The following is a 20,495-nucleotide window of genomic DNA, read 5'->3' on the forward strand; positions in this document are numbered from 1 at the left end:
GATTTTTTTTGTTGTACAAGTTTTCTTAGTATTTTACTCATTTTTTTTTACTTATTAAAATAAGTTTATAATAATTAACGGAGATTTAATTGTTTTTTAAATATATCTTTTTATTATTTTATCTTTAAACTTAGAGTATCTAGTGCTATCCAAACAGACACTCAGCCCGACCCACTACGGGTTGATTACTTAGTGAACCGACTTAACTCGGTTCATTTATTAGCGAGTCGAACAAATTTAAACTTGGTTTTGTGGGTCAACGGTTGGTTCACTGGCTCACTTAATTATATTTTTTTAATAAAAAATACAATTTTTTTGTAATTCAAATTTAATAAAATTTAAGTTTAAAATAATTTAAACTCCAAAGACAATTCAAAATATAAAAAAAAGTAACATACAACTCAAATGTAATCCAAAAACAAACTCAAAAAACGAATAAATAAGTTTATAATATTGATAATTTTGTTTCACTTATCCATTTATAAGATTGGAGTCTTAAATGGATTAATTTATAATATTTTTCTCTCTTGAAATATTTTTTTCTTTATTCTCCTTTACAATACAATAAAAAAAATGTTAACAAATAATATTGAAACATAAAATAATTAATAATTAATAATTAAATTAAACGAGGTGGATTGGTGAGCCAACCCGGGTGAGTCAGGTTAAAAATTAACTTGTATAAGAAAATTTCATTATTTTCAATCCCAACCTAGCCCGAACCCATGGTGGGCCAGGTTGACCCACGGATTCTAACCAATTTTGACAGCACTAACAGTAACTATCTTCTATAATTTTTTATGTTAATGGTAAGATATGGAAAATTAGTGTTATTATATGCATAAGTTAGTTATAAGAATATTTGAAATAAGGTTTTTTAGTATCATGTGATTAATTAGTTAGAGTTTATCGTGGTGGTGTGAAAGTCTTGTATGCAAGTGATATGTGGTTTGAAACATAAATCGTTTGCATTAAAAATGAAAATATGCTATATGTGAAATGAAATAACTTAGAAGGTTAATAGTTGGTAATATAATCAAACAAAATGAGTTGGTGTAGTGGTATGTGTTGTGTGCATGTGGTAATGGCGCGAGGGCCTGACTTTAAACCTTATTGAAGCCAAAACTGTAGTTTTGCTTTTGGGCTAAAACAAAATCGCGAGAGTGAAGTAAGAATCCATTCTCTTCTTCAACCTTTGAAACCTAAAACCTTGTCATTCTCTCATCTTTTTCTTTTTCTTCAAAACTCATAAATTCTAAGACAAATGTAGGGGAGGGGAGGGGGGAAGGGGGAAGGGTATGTGTGTGTTGAGAGAGAGTGTGAGCATTCAATGCTCGAGTGAGAAACCAAAAAGGTGAGTAGAAGGCACCGAGAGAATAAGTTATGTGAGGCAAAGGGTGAACGTGAGAGTTGGAGAGCAAGAGAAGCAAAGGTTGGAATCGAGAGTTGTCGCGAGGATTTCGGACAAGGTATGAGGAGTTAACGCTTTGTGTGTTTGATTAGTTTATTGATATATGATAATTGTGCATCCTTTGTACTTATGTGCTCGTATGAATCTTCCCATTGATATAGATGTATTGATAAACATCAATGATATTTTCGATGAAATAAGTATAGTGTGTTATTATTCCAATTGAATTCGAGTTAGAGTGTGTCTCGAGGATGATATAATTTTGTTATATTGTTGTGGTTCTAGAGGCTGCTTATAAAATTAGGTCCCGAATAGGAATTAAACATGTCATGACTTATATCATTAGTCTGTCAAAATTGAAAAACTGAAAGGCCTAATCTAAAATACAAAATAATCATGTATTTAACATGTCATGCTTGGTTGAATGGCCTTGGCATGGAGAAGTAAGCAGTGCGGTGATGGGTATGGACTCTTGGTTCCTAAGTTTGTTTGTTTTTTTAACTATAAAATGATTTAAGACCTTTAGTGGTGGAGCATATGATGTCTATTATAGTAAGGGGTGATAACCTGTTATTAATTACTGTAAAATAGTACACGATGTTTGTTTTTGCTATGGTTATGTTGTTACTAAATTGTTTGTGGTTATTTCAGATGTTTAAATAATTTTCCTGGAGGATGTTTGATGCCTTTATTTATTTGATGAACTTTCACTGTAATCATAAATGTCATTGTGAGTGCTTTGTCTTGAGGGCATGAGTCATGGTATGAAAAGATGATAAACCAAATGCTATATTTGTATGAATAGCAACTAATATGTTGGTTGATATAAAGATTATCCGAGCTTTCGATGGTCTTTATTGTGTTACTCTTCCTGTTTGCTTTGGCCAACATTGTGGCGATGGAGATGTGTAAATTTTAGGTATTTATGCCCTTTTAATCGTGAAACTTGATTTAGAAGCAACAACAATAAACACGTTAAACATTTTTATTTATAAGTTCTTTATATCTTTGGTGTAGTTCTCAGTTATGTTGTGTTTAAATTATATGAGAAATTAACTTGTTTACTGGTTGGGTAAAGAACTAATATTCTTAACTGGTTGAAGAGTTATTTCCTTGTTGAATTACGTGGTTGTAGTGCATTATAAGTATGGTAACATGTCCCTAGTTTAGCCATTTTTTGGTGAACAGGATTGTTGTCGTGGAGTATGGAAGATAACATACGATTGTAGAGATTGTTGATATTGGCATGTGTTGCTTTTAGACGGCAAACCTGTGTAATGATTGTAGGTATAGGCATGATTCCCTCAGACAGAAAGTATGGTTTAGAATTGGGTTGATCATTATAGTTTTACTACTTATTGACTTTGGTTAATGTGATAGGTTTATAGTATTGACTAGATGATTGAGAACAATATGTCGTATTGATGTTTTGATGTTTTTTTTCTTTTGTTAGCTCACTCATATTTGTTTGTGTGTGGCGATGTTCGTATAATGTTTGTGTTATATAGGATGCAAATATTTCAGGAGCTGTGTAGACGTTGAAAGATGAGGAAAACTAATGTTGGACTTTTGTAGGAGTTGTATTCTTTTATGAAAAAGGTTTTATAGATTTATGTATTTGCAAACAATTTAACTTGAATATTTAGGTTGTAAATACTAATTGTATTCAATTTATTTGAAAAATTATTCTTAATTGCAAAAAATTTAATTTTCTAGACCTAATATTGCTTATGCAGTAGGTAGACTGAGTAGATATACTTAATGTCCAAATTATAAACACTATGATGCACTTATAAGGTGTTGAGATTGTTGATAGGGGGAGCACAGGTTTAGCTGAACCCACAATCTCAGTGATATTTGTGTTTTTGATGATGACAACACATAGTTAATAAAAACTCATGTGGTTGTACTATGTTACATGTTACATGCTTATATGCTTACTATGTTGTATTTGTTAAAGCGTGTATGTGAACATATTATGTTGATCAATGCATAACACTATGATTGATATGTGATTTTATCTGTGTATGCATAATATAAGGTTTCAAAAATGAAAAACCACAAGCACTTAAGTTGAACTTTAAAGTGTGACAAAACAACAGTTTTAAGTCGATTACATTATTTGTGAAATCGACTAAAACTCGTGTGTTTGCACAAATATTTTTTAAGTGTGTTGTGATGAATTTGTGAAGAAAAATTTTCAAAAATGTGCTAAGTGTTTTTACTTAATTGAATCATGCAATTCACCCCCCTCTTGGTGTGAGAATCTAAGCCTTTCTTTTTTAACATAAGGCTTATGAGATACTTAAGAGATTCAATGGATTATGATATTGAATAGGGTTTCACACTATACTAGAAGGCTACAATGATGCTAACTGGATCTTATATTTGGATGAGACAAAATCCATTAATGGTTATGTATTCACACTTGGGGTTGTGCGATTACATGAAGATCAACCAAACAAACAATTATTGCTAGATTAACAACGAAATATGAGTTTGTTTCTTTTGAGATGGTTGGTAGTGAGACTAAGTGGTTGAAAAACTTCTTAACAAATATTCCACTAAGAATGAAATCGACTTCATTTGTGTCAATACACTATGATTATCAATCGGTAATAGGTATAATTAAAAAAAATTACAATGGAAAAACAGACATATATAATTAAGACATAATTTGGTGATGCAACTACTAAAGAGTTGAACTATTTCCATTGATTATGTGAAGCCAAAACAGAATATAGCATATCATTTGATAAAACCCTTAGGAAAAAATATGATCTTAGAAACATCGAATGGAATGAGACTTAAGTCACTTGCAAATAAACAAGTAATGATAACCCAACCTTTGTGATTGGAGATCACATGAATAAAATTCATATGGGTAAAAATAAGTCACTTATTAGTTTTGATAGCACTAATTTGATTTTAAATCAAATATGTCCATTCCTTTATGTGTGAAAGTGCTAGAGATTGCATTATTAAAAGGTTAAACTTTGTAATTAAAATTCTATGTGGTGACAGAATTTTAGTTTAAACAAAGGTTTCAATGATCTTCATCTCTCTTACAAGTGGTGTATGATTTGTAGTATACACTTGATTAAATCACCTATATGAGTATCAAGTGGGGCCGCTTCCATGAGATCTTGGCATCATCTTTAGAGCACTCATGAATACTGGGCACGCACATGACCTGGTAATCACTGAGGCAAGGTCTTCAAGTCTATATGATCAATTCTTACAAAAGAATAAATTAATTTCTATAATTATCTCTAGTTTGCGTGTTTTCCATGCATATGAGTATTGTTATGTCGCATGTGTCATATAAGTTTTCTATAAGACTTTCTGATGATTAGTGGTGCTAACAATATGTCATAATCATGATTTTGTGGTTTGTAGAAACAGATAGAGTTCCTTGAGTTAAGAGAGTCACTCTAGGTACAATAGAGCAATTTGAGCTTAACAGGTAAGGGAAGTTAACTACCATATTTTAAAGTCATTGATATGTTTTTAGTCTATGATGTATGTTGAATTTAATATGAATATATTGTCTGTTATGGAAATTTTGTTTAAATGGTTTGTTGAGTGATGAAGTTTTTGTCTGGAATTTGTTAAAAGCATGTGCTTAAATCTGTTGGTTCAAAATGATTGTGTATTTATTGAATTGATTGGTTTGGTGTTAAGTTGATAAAATAAGTTTATAGTCATTTGAGTAAATTGGTATTCCCTTGGACATTAAAACACGTATTTGGCGTTAATAGACTAACCTTGTGGATCATAGGGTGAAACCCATTAACAATGACTCTATAGAGCAGTAGAGATCATCACCACAAATGCATAATCTGCCAGAGTTTGACATTAATACATATATTTTGATAGTCAAGTCTAGAGTTAATGTTTGTATGCTTAGAATTTGTATGATTTACTTGTGTTTAATTTTATATTCATAACTCAATTGTATGTATGTTTCTTTGGTAAAAAAAGTTATTCTCCTATCTTTGTTTGTGTATTGACTTGTTTATTATGATCACCTTAATGGTGTGAGTAAATGAGTTTGTTGAGTAAGTGCTAAGTGGTGATGAAATTGAGGCGTAGAGTAGGACTTTAATTTATTTTTGTATATTTGTTCTTTTGAAAAACTCTAATTTTCCACTTGTTGATTTTTCACTTGTTGATTAATGTAATAGAACTATCATTAGTGTAGGATCTTGTATATATATTTTAGTGCTATAGTTATGTTTTGATAACTATAATAATATTTTATATATAATCTTTTTTAAGTTAACTGCTATCTTCTTATTGAATTCGTGATGTTTATGTAATAATGTTAAAAATACAATGAGATATTTCATTGTTAATATCATTAATACCAATAATTATTATTTTATTATTATTACATTATAATTGTTATTATTTGATATTAGTAGTGTTATTATCTATATTATTATTACAATTATTAACAATATAAATATTAGTTATTATTATATTATTATTATTAACAAATAATTGGTATACGATAACTTTTCAAACAACACCAACAAAACATAAGTAAAATAATTTCATTTAATATAATATTCAATTAAAATGTATAATTCTAAATTTTAGTCATATCACGTCACAGTCACTAATATTTATTATTGTCATTTTTATACAATACCAACCAACAAATTCATATATAAATGTTATTTTTTAACTTTAAATTTTTTATTAAAAAAATAATATTTGATTCCATACGTTAATATCTTTTAATATATCTTTGTTTGTTTATATTAAGTACTTTTATTTTAAAAAGTTAATATTAACAACTTCATGTTATTTTTATTTTATATCAGTTCCTATTTCACAGTATATCTATATTTTATTTTATTAAAAACGTGTGTATATCTATTTCATTTTTAATATAATATATAGCTCAATTTTAATTATAATATTGTTTTGTAAATTTTTTAATTGCTATATTATTATATAACTTATTTAAATAAATAAATTATTTACATTATTTTTTTAAATCTTAAAAAAATTCTATTTATAAAGATAATCTTAAAATAACATATTGGATAATATAAAAAAATAAAATCATTTTTCAACAAACATAAATTAGTACTAATAATATAATAATAAGTAATGTCTAAGCATAATTTTTTCCAATGACATGACAACTATATATTACATATATACAATACGGAAAACTAATTTCAAACTTAACTATTATAAATAAAAATACATGTTTAAACACTACGGTATTATTTTTATTATTACTTATATTGTTACTACTATTATTTTTTACTAAGAATACTATTATTAGTATAATATATTACTACTATTAATGATAATGAAAAGATACTTCTCATTAATAATTTCATATATTCCATATTACCAAAATTTAAATGTTATCTTCATAAATATACATCACTATAACAATAGTTATATATTATTTGTTTTAACACAATTTTATATAAAAACAAAAAACGAACCGTGTCGTATGCACGGATCTAAAGACCAGAGAATATTAAAATAAAAAGGTTTTAAAGTACCTGAAAGAAATTTGGAACAAAAAAACATAAAATGTTCCAAACAAATACACTGATTAAAAACTTCTTAATAATCGTACAAATACAAATTTCCACTTTTAACATATTTTCCTACACCTATCTTAACATGTCAATCTAAATCATGCCTTTCATCACATTCTTTAAGTTAAACTTAATTTCAATTTTAATATATGATTTAATTAAACTTACTTTTAGAATGACAATTATATATAAATTAGAACATTTTTAATTCCTCCAGAAGTCATTAAATCAACTCAATTCATTAATTTGTAAAATACATTAATTAAAACATTCTATTATCTATCTATAATTCAAATTTGCAAGAAATGCTTATGTTTGGATCAGGTCATTTACAAGAAAATAAGAGTGAATACTTGTAAAGAAAGTTTCATGATTCATTTTGCGAAATCAAATAGAAAGAAGTCATAACAAAATTGAATCAATTCTCACAAAATTAAATCGATTATCGGCTAATAGAATATATTCCCAAGGAGAGGAATATGGATCATCACGGAACACAATATGACAACCAGGAATGACAGAAAAATTTGTACTCATGAATATCTGCGGGTAAAATTCGTTACAAGTATTTAATACCCGCTTGTTAACGGGCCGAATTCGGGTATCACATTATTTGTATCCGCGGGTACCCGCTACCCGTTTGAGAAATGAAATTACAATTTTACCATGATAAATTTTCTTACTTTCACTCTATGTTCGTATTCTCTTTGCTCTGCCGTCAAGTTCTTCAAACCCTAACTTGTTTACAACTTCTAAGTTTCTGATGGAGATCAATGTTTGCCTCTGAAATCCTGAATGCTCACCTTTCTCTTCTCTGAAAGCTGAAATCCAAAAACAAATTAACCCTTTTCCCATTGCGGTTTAGAGGAAAGAAAAACAGAACAAACCTTGCAGATGATGAGATTGCCTTCATTATCGGACTCTTGCCAAATCCTGTGAACTGTTTCCTCGAGTTCGGTTCTAGCCTATAAGGAACAATTGATTTTGCATTCTTATACATTGTTTCTTTCTCTGTTTTATTTTATCTTAGTTTGTTGATGTTGGTTCGAACTTTATTAAATTATTTTATGTTCCAACTGAAGTAGCAAAGAGGATTTAGTTCCAGCTGAAGTAGCTAGGACAACTCTTTATTTGGTATGTTGGTCGAGACACAATGAGTATTGGAGCATTGTTTTATCTACGCATGTTGTGTCTGCGGGGTGGATTCAATTGCTTTGTTGATATAATGGTGCTGCAATTACTTTGGTCTGGTTATCTTGTGCATTCCATCTGAAGCAACCCACGTGTTTGTGTTATTGACTCAATGAAGAGTATTTTAACAAAAGTCAGTGAAGGTTTTTGAAGCGGTGAAAGCAGGTGTTTGCTTTGGAAATATGTTTATCTATAGTTGTTAATGTAAGCATTGGTTCAGTTGCATTCAATGAAATTTGCAACCTAGTAACTAGTAAACTGAGTATATGTCAATTTAGTTTCTTGTAGCCTAACTCTTAAAAAGCAAGAGTTCATTAACAAAAAGGATGAACCACAATGTTGGTAGCTTTTTGTTTGTTCCTTTGTCTTTCACACCATTGTATTTTTTTTTAACTTCATACCCCTGTATTTAGTTATCTTGCTCAGTAAAATTCACAATCAATCCCTACAAATACTTGGAATAAAGGAAAAGGAATATTTAGTTAATTACGATTGTTTAGAACTAAGTATTACAATCTGAAACTAAGTATTACAATTTGGAACAGTCTCTATCATCTTCTGCATGAGACAAAATATTTAGTTAAACCAATCATAACATCTCTTTCACCAAACCTTGCTCACTTTCTTTTGTTTATGCTAACTAACAAATTTATTCTTTTATTGTAAAGTTTTTTATTATATTTCTATAAAAACATATTTTTAAAGGGGAGTTTAGCTTCCACAAATATTTCTCCTAGTTCTTCTTGACAAAGTTCTTGGTCAAATCAATAACACAGCTTGGTAGATATGAGAAAGCAACAAAAGCTCCCAAATTTGAATACAAAGAACATTAGAAAACTAAATGTAATCATGAAAGAATAACTAAAGAATTTAAAATTGAGGCTTACATTGTAGTGATGATGATGAGACGTCACTTTTATGAAAAGGGTTAGGCATAATTATATATAGTGAAATGTTATGTGTTTGTTTTGGTTTGTGATGTGACAGGGTTATTGAAGTTGGTGTTACGGGGGTTGTCAACGTGGTTTGACATACCTTTTATATAGATAGTCTTATTGTATGTTTTTTTGTGTGTGATCTGCTATAAATATATTGTATGTTTATATAGATAATCTTTTTGTATGCTCAAGAAATTTTTAAAATGATTTAAGTGATGAATATATTGTATGTTTATATAGATAGTATAAGGATGGGGTTTTTGTAGGACAAGGTTGATATAATATTTTGGTAATATAGAACAAATTTTATTACTTGAGTCTATTATAAAATAGAATAAGTTACAAAACTAAGTAACTTATGTTGATCAAATTTTTTTTTTGTTTTTTAGGATGTCTACCCAAGATACATTTTCTCCTATAGAAGATGGCCAACAAGGACAATCTATAGAACCTAATGTAGGAGATTCAAATCAAAATGATTTCCTGTAGATTGAAATCAAACTGAAAGTTCAACTCCTACTGTTAACTCAAGAAGATTATTGTCAGATGTTTGGAATCACTTTAAGAGACAAAAGGTAAATGGGAAATGGAGAGATGTACAATTATTGTTCCAAAAGTTTTCTAGGTTAGGAAAAGCAAGGTACGTCACATTTGAGAAACCATTTCAAGAGTTGTAAGCTTCGAACAACATGGGACATCAAACAATCATTTTTAAAAACTCATAAAGAAGGTGGTGAAATTCTAGTTGTTGGCAATTATGTGTTTAATCAACAAATAGCTAGAGATGCACTCCGTAAGATGATAATTCTACATGAGTATCCAATGTCAATGGTTGATCACATAGGCTTTAAAGAATTTTGTGTTGCTGTACAACCTCTATTTAAAGTGGTTTCTCGAAACACCTTAAAAAAGGATATTAGAATTACAATGCTGAAAAAGAGAAATTGAAATTATTGTTGTCAAAGATTCAAAGTCGAGTTGCAATTACAACTGATTTATGGACTGCTAGTAATTAAAATAGAGGCTACATGACTATAACAACTCACTTTATTGATGATTTATGGAGGCTACAAAGTCAACTTGTAAGGTAATAACATTATATTATTCTCTATTTTAAGTGTAATTTTTATATTAACATTGTTCTTCTTCACTAAATTAATAAAATATGACTTCCAATTTTAGGTTTATGCATGTGCCTGCTCCTCATACTAGTCAAGTTCTTGCTGAATTGGTTGAATGTTTAATGGATTGGAATCTAGATAGAAAAATTTCTACTTTGACAGTTGATAATTGCACTATAAATGATGCAATGATTGATCGCATTTAAGACAAGATTTCACCTAAGTCTCTTATTTTGGGTGACCAATTGTTTCACATGCGATGTTGTGCACATATATTGAATTTGATTATGAAGGATGGTTTGTCCATAATTGCTAATGTCATTGAAAAGGTCAGAGAAAGTGCTAATTTTTTGACAGCTACACCTAAAAGAGAAGAAAAATTTATAGAGACATGTGCTCAATTGAATATTCCATTCATAAGAAAATTAGTTGTTGATTGTAGAACTAGGTGGAATTCTACATTTTTAATGCTTCAAGTAGCCATACAATACAAAGATGTATTTGATCGTTTATCACAACGAGAGAGTCAATATAAGGTTTTGCCTAGCGACATGATTGGGAAATGGCAAATGAAATTTGCCAAAAGTTGGAAATATTTTATGATGTGACACTCTTGTTTTTTGGTACCTCTTATCCAACTACCAACATTTTCTTTCCAAAGGTATGTGAAATTAAGTTGGCTTTGATGGAATGACTTAACTCTCCCAATTCTATTATTCACCAAATGAATGCATCTATGGTTTTAAAGTTTAACAAGTATTGGAGTGTGTTCAGTGGAGTGATGGCTATAGGTATTGTCTTAGATCACAGGTACAAAATTGATTTGTTGGATTATTTTTTCCCTCATATATATGGCAATGAATCTGATTTTGAAATTGAAAAGGTGAAGATTCTTTTTAAGGACTTGGTAAAAGAGTATGAAATGTACATGAAAGGTAAGAAGTCACTTTCTTCATGTCAAAATTCGAACATAAATGTAGGCCAAATTGTTGACGATAGAAAAGATGCTTGGAGGAGAGATTTTGCAAAACATCATATTGCAAAGAAAAATGAACCATCAAATTATATGTTAGAACTTGATTTTTACTTGGAGGAACTGACACTACCGGATTCAGATGAAGAATTTGACATTATAATTTGGTGAAAGACTAATGGATTAAAATATTCAATCTTACAAATGATTGCAAGAGATTTTCTAGCCATTTCTATCTCAATAGTTGCTTCTGAGTCTTCTTTTAGTACTGGTGGTTGATTTCTTACTCCACATCGGAGTAGATTACACCCAGACACTTTAGAGGCATTGATGTGTGTTCAAGATTGGCTATGGAGTGACATACAAGGTAATTAAATGAACAATTCAACTTACATATTTATATTCATTCAAATGATTGCCTATGACAAATGAATTTATTTTTCTTTTTCAGGTTCTTCAAAATTGAAAGTGGATAACATGAAGATTAATAAGGAGATAATTGATGATGATGTTAGTGATTTTGGTTATAATATTTTAATATGATTTTATTAATAGTGTCAATTTGTCATTGATTAATGACTTTATTTGTATTTATTTGTATTTATTTGTTTTAGAAATTAAGTGGTCAAAATGAAGATGTAGGAGAAGAAACATAAATCCTGGAGTGTTATTTTTAGAACAATTATTTTTAAAAGGTTTAATACTCTATTTTGTCCTAAGTTTCGCTCGAAAATGTCAAATTAGTCAATCCTTTAAAAAGTGCGTTAATTATGTCCTCACTTAATAAAATTTGCATCAATGAAATCCCTTTCATTAAATCCGTACAAACGACATTAACTATTTTTCTCTCTCTTATACTTTTCTTCTATTTTTCTATGCAATGCAGGTTTTTGTCAGTTTTTTTTCCTCTTCTACTTTTCTTCTACTTTAAATAATCTCTCCTCCCATATCACTCAAATACTCTCTCCTCCCATATCACTCACGTAGCCCCTTACCTCCCATGCATACTCTTCTTTACTTTCCATGTGAGGGTTCAACGTGCTGTTATTTTTTGCAATTATTTTGTATCAAAAATGGTGTTTGTCCCTTTCGTACACAAAAATTAATGTGTCCCGTTTATTTTAAATAATAACCTGTTTAGTATATAAATTTTAACTAATAATGTTATTATTATTTTTCTATATTTTAGTTCTTTTATAACTTTAAGATATAATTGTGTATTTTTTTTTCAATTATGAGCTATTTTTATATTAGAAAAGAAACGACTTTTGTATAATAACCTGGTTATTATTCTTCCTTGAAAAAACACTAGTTATTATATTTAGAGATTTAAGAAAAGAATTTAATTACTAATCATAAGAATCATGGCTTTAAAAAAAGAACAACGTAATGAAGCTTATTAAGTTATGATATAATGTAGAAGAAAAAAAAGTGAAATTATGAGTTAAATTAAAAATATCTTTGATTTTTTATAAATTTTTTGAACTTATATCTGAAGAAAAATGTAAATGTAATTAAGAATATTTTAGGAAATTTTGCTGCAATTAACTCAAGCTTTTTAGTTTTTACTATGAATTTCAATTGGAATATTAATACTGCGTATTATTTGTCAAATAATTAAAATAAGTATGGCCATTAAAAATGTTATATTTTAGATCATCAGATTTTATTTCAAAAGTATTTTATCCTGAATTATCTCTAATTGAAACTTAATATTAAAAAAAAGACATTGAAACAATATTAAAAAAAAGACATTGAAACAATATTAAAAAAAAAGTATAAAAATACAATCTGAATTAAATGAAAAGTAATTGGAAGATGACTCTATAAATAAAAAGATACGAGTTTAGATTTTATTTTTAATAGCCTTCTTTCTTTAATCTCATTCTACAATTTTCTCTTTGCTCACCCTACCCTATTTTATTGGACCAATGAAACTAAAAGGTTATTATGGAGACTAGAAAAAAAATGGTTAAAAAAGTTCTATAAAGAATTTATATTAAAATGTATATTAAGAAAAATAGTTAACTGTTGTTCCAGAATAAAGTATTAAACCTTTTTAAAATTAATTGTATTTAGATATATATTTTATTATTATTTTGTATTAATTTAAATTTATGTTTTAACTTTTATTTACTATCCATTAACTTTACTTAATATATATTTTAAATATTATTTGAATTTTTTTACAATTTAATTTAAATTTCATTTAAAAATTTATAAAATAATATTTTTAAAATATTCACTAGTTGAAAATGGATATCCAAGAAGTATCCACGATTTTTTTTAATTGCAAATTTTTTTATGTAAATATCCAGATACAATTTTATTAAATGGGTCATCATACATACCCATTGCCATCCAATGACAATAGAGATGGAATAAAAAGTGAAAAGATGATGAAGTATAACTATGCACTGTAAATCATCTAGTATTTCACATTGCAAGGAACTTTCTCATTTCTTCCACTCTACCAAAAATAATTAATATTTTATAAATGTTTTTTCAGAATAGTTCCTCTTCATTTAGTAGCCATTTCCATTATACAAATTTAAAAAGCTAACTTTTTTAATAATGATTCTAATTTTACAAGTTTAAATAAGGATATAAATATATAAAATCAGATTTTGAATAAAAAGTGATAACTTCTTGCTTTTTTCTTTTTCATTTTGAACTTAAATGTCTTAGATAACTTCTTTCGACAAACCTTCCGGTTTGTCAACTTCCCTCCAGGACAATTCTCACCCATTCAACCTAAACTAATCTCAAAAGTTAAGTTATTATTGGAAAGATAGTAAATCGAGGGTTTCACACAAAAAAATGGCTAAAAAACCAATTTGAAACTGGTTAGGCTTTAAAAATCAGCCCAAATCTAGTTCAGTTCAGATTCAGTTTACCAAAAACCAAACCATTTTATCAAATTATCAAACAGTTTGGATGAAAATATAACCCACCAGTGTACGGTTTGGTTTTTTTAAGGAACCATATGAAAATTGCTGTTAGAATCAAGGTCGGAAAACTATACTAAAATTCATAATCAAACAAAATACAATTTGGCGAACAATGTACCATGTACCAAAATTGAAAAGGGGTAATGAAAAGAAAATCTCTTTCATTGTTCGGGGGTAGAGGACGTGGTTAACTAATCTTGAGAAGTGGCCCCATTTGTTGAGTCCATAGGCTCAGCTTCAGCTGACTCATCTACCTTGTCCCCTTTCTTACCTGTGATAGAAAAAACACAAGCATAGCTATTTGTTGAGCCATTCAACACAAGGAATAATGAAATTTTAGATATGTAAATGTTGTGTTCAATAATATAAAAGTATGATACACAAGGAGTAATATAACAGCAACAAACTCTTCCAGCTACCTTTTTTCTTCTTTCCACCACCCTTTTTCTTTGTTTTTGTGCCCAAGGCTAGCCAGGCCTTAATATCAGGATCATCTATTGTTTTTGTAGGCTGCAATTCTTGGAGTGGATGAGATGTGACCCGATCCGACCCGTTTGGCATTAACAAGACTGTGAATTTGATATGTGCAACATAATCACCTGAAAAACAATTATACAAAACCTTAAATAAATGGCACTTTGGTGATGTGATTTTGCTACCAGCCAAAGGCTTTTTTTACCTGGCTTTTCATGCAGAACAGGATATGGCTGCAATAGCTCATGGTTGACACATTCAACTAAACCCAGACGAGCTCTTTTCTCTTCCAAAGCCCTGTACAAAACAAACGAAATTTTAAGAGAAATGGAAAGGATCAGAATTAGAACACCAGTAGAAGCAGTGTAAAAATTTAAAGGTTACCTAGCAGAAAATGGCATAATTGGAAATTTCTGACTGATTTCACTGAAGATGAACCTAGATGCTTTCATCTTCAAGTGATAACTCTTATCAACAGCCCTCTTATAGATGGTTGTCTGCTTCTCATCCAACAACTTGGGCTGCAAGACAAGGGGAATTAATTTCTTGCGTATGGTATGATATACCATTCTATTAAATATGTTCATATAACTAACCCACCTTGCCATCCCCTGTGCTTGTTACTATATCAATTGCATAAACTTCGTTCTCCTCAAACTCTGCTTCATCAACCCTTGTTTCCGGATTAGACAAACTGAGCACAACCTTATTCCCATCAATAACAAACTGCTTCATTTGGTGGCTGAGAACACCCTCAACAATTTTACAGTCATAGGCAGCAGCAACCTTTTGAATTGCTTCAGTTACATCCTTGTTCTGTAAAAAATAATTTGATTAAAAAACAGAATGAGCATCTCCTTCTAAAAATAAGGTCATTTATGGATATGAATAATGGGTTGAATATGCCGTTTCCATCTTTTCTATTTCTATAAACAATAGTGATAAGTAATAATTTCTATAGGGTATTATTATGTTGGCTATACTAGACAAGTGTACTGCAATAAAAATATAAACAAGCACAACCATGAAACTATTTTCAGTCAATTCTAGTAAACCGATATGATATTGATCACCTCAGCAAAGTTGCCTTTGTTAAAGCTTTAATGTTGCTACAAATATTAGAATCAAGATAGATATACACAGACAAGACCAACAAGAGAGGCCAATTACAATAACATTAAAAGAATAATAATAGGATTAAAGACAGGTAAATAATAATTAATGTTTTAAATAGAGCACGCTGTTGGCTATACTAGACAAGAGCACTGACGGTATATAATCAGCACAACCATGAAACTATTCTCAGCCAATTCCTAGTATCGGCAACAGGGAAAAGAGGAAACCACTTTAGTACTGATCACCTCGGCAAAGTTGCCTTACAAATTTAATATTTTGCTAAAATATCAGAATGCAGACATACATTGACAACGCTAACAAGAGAGGCAAATTACAGTAACATAAAGATGTATATTAAGGCATTATGTTTTGTTGGCTATACTAGACAGGTGTGCTGATTATATAAATCAGCACAGCATGAATCTATTTTCAGCCAATTCTAGTATCAGCAACAGGGAAAAGAGGAAACCAATTTGTACTGATCACCTCGGCAAAGTTGCCTTACAAATTTAATTTTTTGCTAAAAAATCAGAATTCAGACATACATTAACAACGCTAACAATAGAGGCAAATTACAGTAACATAAAGATGTATATTAAGGCACTATGTTTTATTGGCTATACTAGACAGGTGTGCTGAATATATAAATCAGCACAGCATGAATCTATTTTCAGCCAATTCTAGTATCAGCAAGAAGGAAAAGAGGAAACCAATTTGGTACTGATCACCTCGGCAAAGTTGCCTTACAAATTTAATTTTTAGCTAAAAAATCAGAATGCAGATATATATGGACAACGCTAACAAGAGAGGCAAATTACAGTAACAAAAATGTTTATTAAAGCACTATGTTTTGTTGGCTATACCAGGCGAGTGTGCTGACTATATAAATCAGCACAGCATGAAACTATTTCCAGCCAATTCTAGTATCAGCAACAGGGAAAAGAGGAAACCAATTTGGTATTGATCACCTCGGCAAAGTTGCCTTACAAATTTATATTTTGCTAAAAAATCAGAATTCACACATACATTGACAACGCTAACAGGAGAGGCAAATTACAGAAACATAAAAATGTTTATTAAGGCACTATGTTTTGTTGGCTATGCTAGACAGGTGTGCTGACTATATAAATCAGCACAGCATGAAACTATTTCCAGCCAATTCTAGTATCAGCAACAGGGAAAAGAGGAAACCAATTTGGTACTGATCACCTTGGCAAAGTTGCCTTTAATATCAAGACATTAAACAGGTGAAGAAAACCTTAAACCTTTAACATAACCATATTTAGCATAAAAAATAGAAACTGGCATATTTCACATTACATGAACCATCCTAGATTGCACATATTCTTTCCTGGTGTACTAATCAGTCAGTCAGGTATATATAGAACAGAGTATGAACAACTCTATCAGTGTAACTATGACAGAAATAGGCATCATTGAACTTTATCCATAGCCTACGATCTCGTCATCAAATAGAGATAAGTTCATACAGTTCAATATGATATTATGGACCAGAGTAAGACATTTTGAAGAGGTGATATGGAGAGAACAATGAAATCCCGTTCATAATTTTTCTAAATTTCATCCCAGTTAAAAAGTGTTTCATGACAGTGGATGACAGGATACATCATGCAGGTAAAATAACAAAAAAATGCAAACAAAATCAACAATTCTCTGTCAGTGTAACTATGACAGAAACAGGCTTCATTGGAATTTATCCGTAGCCAATAATTTCTTCATCATACAGAGATAAATTGTTCAAGAGCAATATATTATAAATCAAATCAAGATAATTTTAAGAAAACGTAGAAAAGTGGAAAAATTTATATTCAGAGTTTTTAGCAACGATTTCAATCACAATAACAAATCAAGTCTTCAAAAAAATTCAATAATAACATTCATTATACATGACACAGTACCAACACTACCAGTAAAAAAATAAATGACCTCTATCAGTGTAACTATGACAATTAAGCTTCACCGGAGTTTATCCATAGCTCATAACAGTTTACATCATTTAGAGATCAAAATCAACATGGCACACACTAAGGCAAAGAAGAACCTTCCATCAAGCAACACAGATAACCAACGTAATTTCTCTACAAATTAAACAAGGTTAACTGCTTATATATTATATGAACTTACACCTATCAAACAAAGGCACAGTAAAAAAGGGTAACATGTTGTGAAACAAAAGCAAACCACCAATGAAATACAACCACAATAAAAACTAGTTACAAATGTTTACCTTCTTTCCTGGTCTGACAAGCCGCAAGGCCACCTCTGCAGCAGTATTTGCAGCGGCAATGACATCGGCTGCCCTTCCTGTAACAGGACCATCCTGAAGTACATGGGTGTGAGCCACCGCAGCAATGAAACCATCTATATGACAAGCCATGTCACTGCAAACAACCAATGAAACAATCTTCAATGTCCAAATAATAGCAAAAAACACAGAATCCATTTCCCCACAAATAATCACAAATTCAAGCACTGAAAATCTTACATTTTCAATATATCACCTTCTTCCAAAACTGCCTCGTCACTGGCTAGTGGGGAGAAATGGCAAACAACGTTGTTTACTGATAAACATGTTGGAAAAGCAACACCTCTCTCAATCTTCCTCTTCACATTCTTGTACACATTTCCAGTTTGTCTACACAGACAAAAAAGCTAACCCTATGAGAAAAATTCTACAAATATATATATAAAAAAAAAAAACTCAAAGGCAATGCTCTATGGTATAAGAATAAACAAAAGCTTACTCTCTGATATATGAATCCCCTTTCTCACAAATGTCCACAATTTTTGTCTTAGGTTTGCATTCTGAAATAACTAACCTCAAGGCCTCTGAAAAAACAGCAATGATGTTTTTGAAATCGTATAAATGTATATATAAAGAACGGAACTTCAATTGGATTCCAACAAAAAGAAAAATGCATGGACAAGGTAGAAAATAACAAAAATCTAAACAGTTTGAGAAAACAAAAAGACATTGAGAAAGTGAGAAACACACTATTAACGATCTCAGCAGCTGTCTTGTATTTCGTTACCACTTCGGCAGAAGAGAGATCCAACTCCTTCTCCTCCCTTTCTTCGTCCGACATGGTGGCACGACTATGTAGTCCTCTGACCTCTAAGAGACCCAAATAAGATGGGACAATAAATGAAAAAAACAACAACAAAAATCAAATCTTTATCCAGATGGGTCGTTATAAAGAATAAGAAAAACAGCACAAACAAATACCCAGATTAAAGTTTAGAAAATTGACGAATGAATCTTGAGGTAACACTCACCGTTAGGATGTTGTTGGGATTATGAAAGAGCAAAAGAATGAAGAAGATGAAGGCTGGGGAAATAGAAAGTCTTGTCGAACCAAACGGTGGCTCTGTGCAACTAGGGTTACAGCCACAGAGACAGCTTTGGCTTATATAGGATTTTTCATTTTCGTAAGAATACAAACCTTTTGAGTAGGGTTTTTACACTCCATTTCTTGCCTTAGTTTATTTATTTGTTTTAATTTTATATTTTTATATTTTATATATTTATAATGTAGTTCATTACTCTTTTGCTACTCGGGAACGGTAATAATTCTGCAACCAAGAACAAGTTAATAATATTACTGGATTGATAGCAGCAGAAAATTTTTTATTTCTATCATTAGATATAAATATATTTTTTATTTAATTAATAATAATTTAAATTATTTCTGATATTTATAATTTAGTAGAATACACATAAATTTTATTACATACTAAGTAAGATTTAATATATTAAAGATAAAATTGGTATTAATTTAAATGTATAATATTCATATGTCTGAAATTAGAATAACATTAATAATTATTCTTTTCTCTTTTTATTTTATTTTATGATATATGTTTATGAATTTTTATACTACAGTATATTTGTCTAGTTAAGAAATAGAATAAATTACATTAATACTTCCATATTATAAGTTCTAAATAAAAAAGAATATAATAGAAATTCAATCACATAACTTTCACAGTTACTATAATCAACATAAAGATTTCGATAGCTCATTCATATATAAATAACTTTAAACACAACATTTGGATGACTTATATAATGGTTAGTTCTTAAAAATCATGCATTTACCATTACTCAAACAAGGTGTGTTTTGGCCAAAGATGAGGGACACTAGGAGTTGTCCCTAAGGAGACTATGGGAATTGACATCGAAAACTTCAACTATGCTCTTTAGGAGAACAACGGAGAGTGGTGCGTCTTAGCCAAAGGTAAGGAGGCTATGGGAGTTGACCTTGAGGATTCCAACATTGGTCTTTAGGAGAGCACTAAGGAGTGGTGCATATCGACCAAAGGTGAGGGGGTTCTAGGAGCTTACCATAAGGACTCTAATTATGGTCTTTCAGAGAGTAGTAGCGAATGGTGGACTCAACACAGTTATACCATAGGTGAAATTTTCGTGAAAGCTCTCTTGGAGAGTGTGGGTAGTGACACTTGCATACTTCGCCGATAAGTTTATATGTAAGTTTAGTTATTATGCTTTCTTTTAAGTTAACTCACCCTTACATGTTCATGATTGTGGTTTCCACCTTTAATGGTCATATGACTTGTGTTTGGAGGCAAATTTAGGGATGCGGGAGCTCTTCTCTTTAGTTTCTAGGGTTTTTCTATCTCTTTCAATCTATTGTACACCTAGTTTCTTCATGATGATAAAGAACTAATCTTATTTGTTGTTGTGGAAGATGTAACCTCTAAACTC

General features: G+C 30.1%; 1 protein-coding gene across 1 annotated transcript; it reads right to left on the reverse strand.

The window, feature by feature from the left end:
* Nucleotides 1–14,145: 14,145 nt before the first annotated feature.
* On the reverse strand, nucleotides 14,146–19,208 carry LOC108320378 (ERBB-3 BINDING PROTEIN 1). The gene is made up of 10 exons (XM_017551782.2): nucleotides 19,046–19,208; nucleotides 18,765–18,884; nucleotides 18,514–18,598; nucleotides 18,255–18,404; nucleotides 17,997–18,150; nucleotides 15,233–15,448; nucleotides 15,017–15,153; nucleotides 14,838–14,929; nucleotides 14,578–14,757; nucleotides 14,146–14,429 (listed from the first exon to the last, which is right to left on the reverse strand). Exons 2-10 carry the CDS (start codon nucleotides 18,853–18,855, stop codon nucleotides 14,350–14,352), a joined length of 1,185 nt encoding a protein of 394 aa, XP_017407271.1. The 5' UTR covers nucleotides 18,856–18,884; nucleotides 19,046–19,208; the 3' UTR covers nucleotides 14,146–14,349.
* Nucleotides 19,209–20,495: the final 1,287 nt, after the last annotated feature.

This window comes from Vigna angularis, chromosome 2 (genome assembly GCF_016808095.1).
Source record: "Vigna angularis cultivar LongXiaoDou No.4 chromosome 2, ASM1680809v1, whole genome shotgun sequence".
Taxonomy (NCBI): Eukaryota; Viridiplantae; Streptophyta; class Magnoliopsida; order Fabales; family Fabaceae; genus Vigna; species Vigna angularis.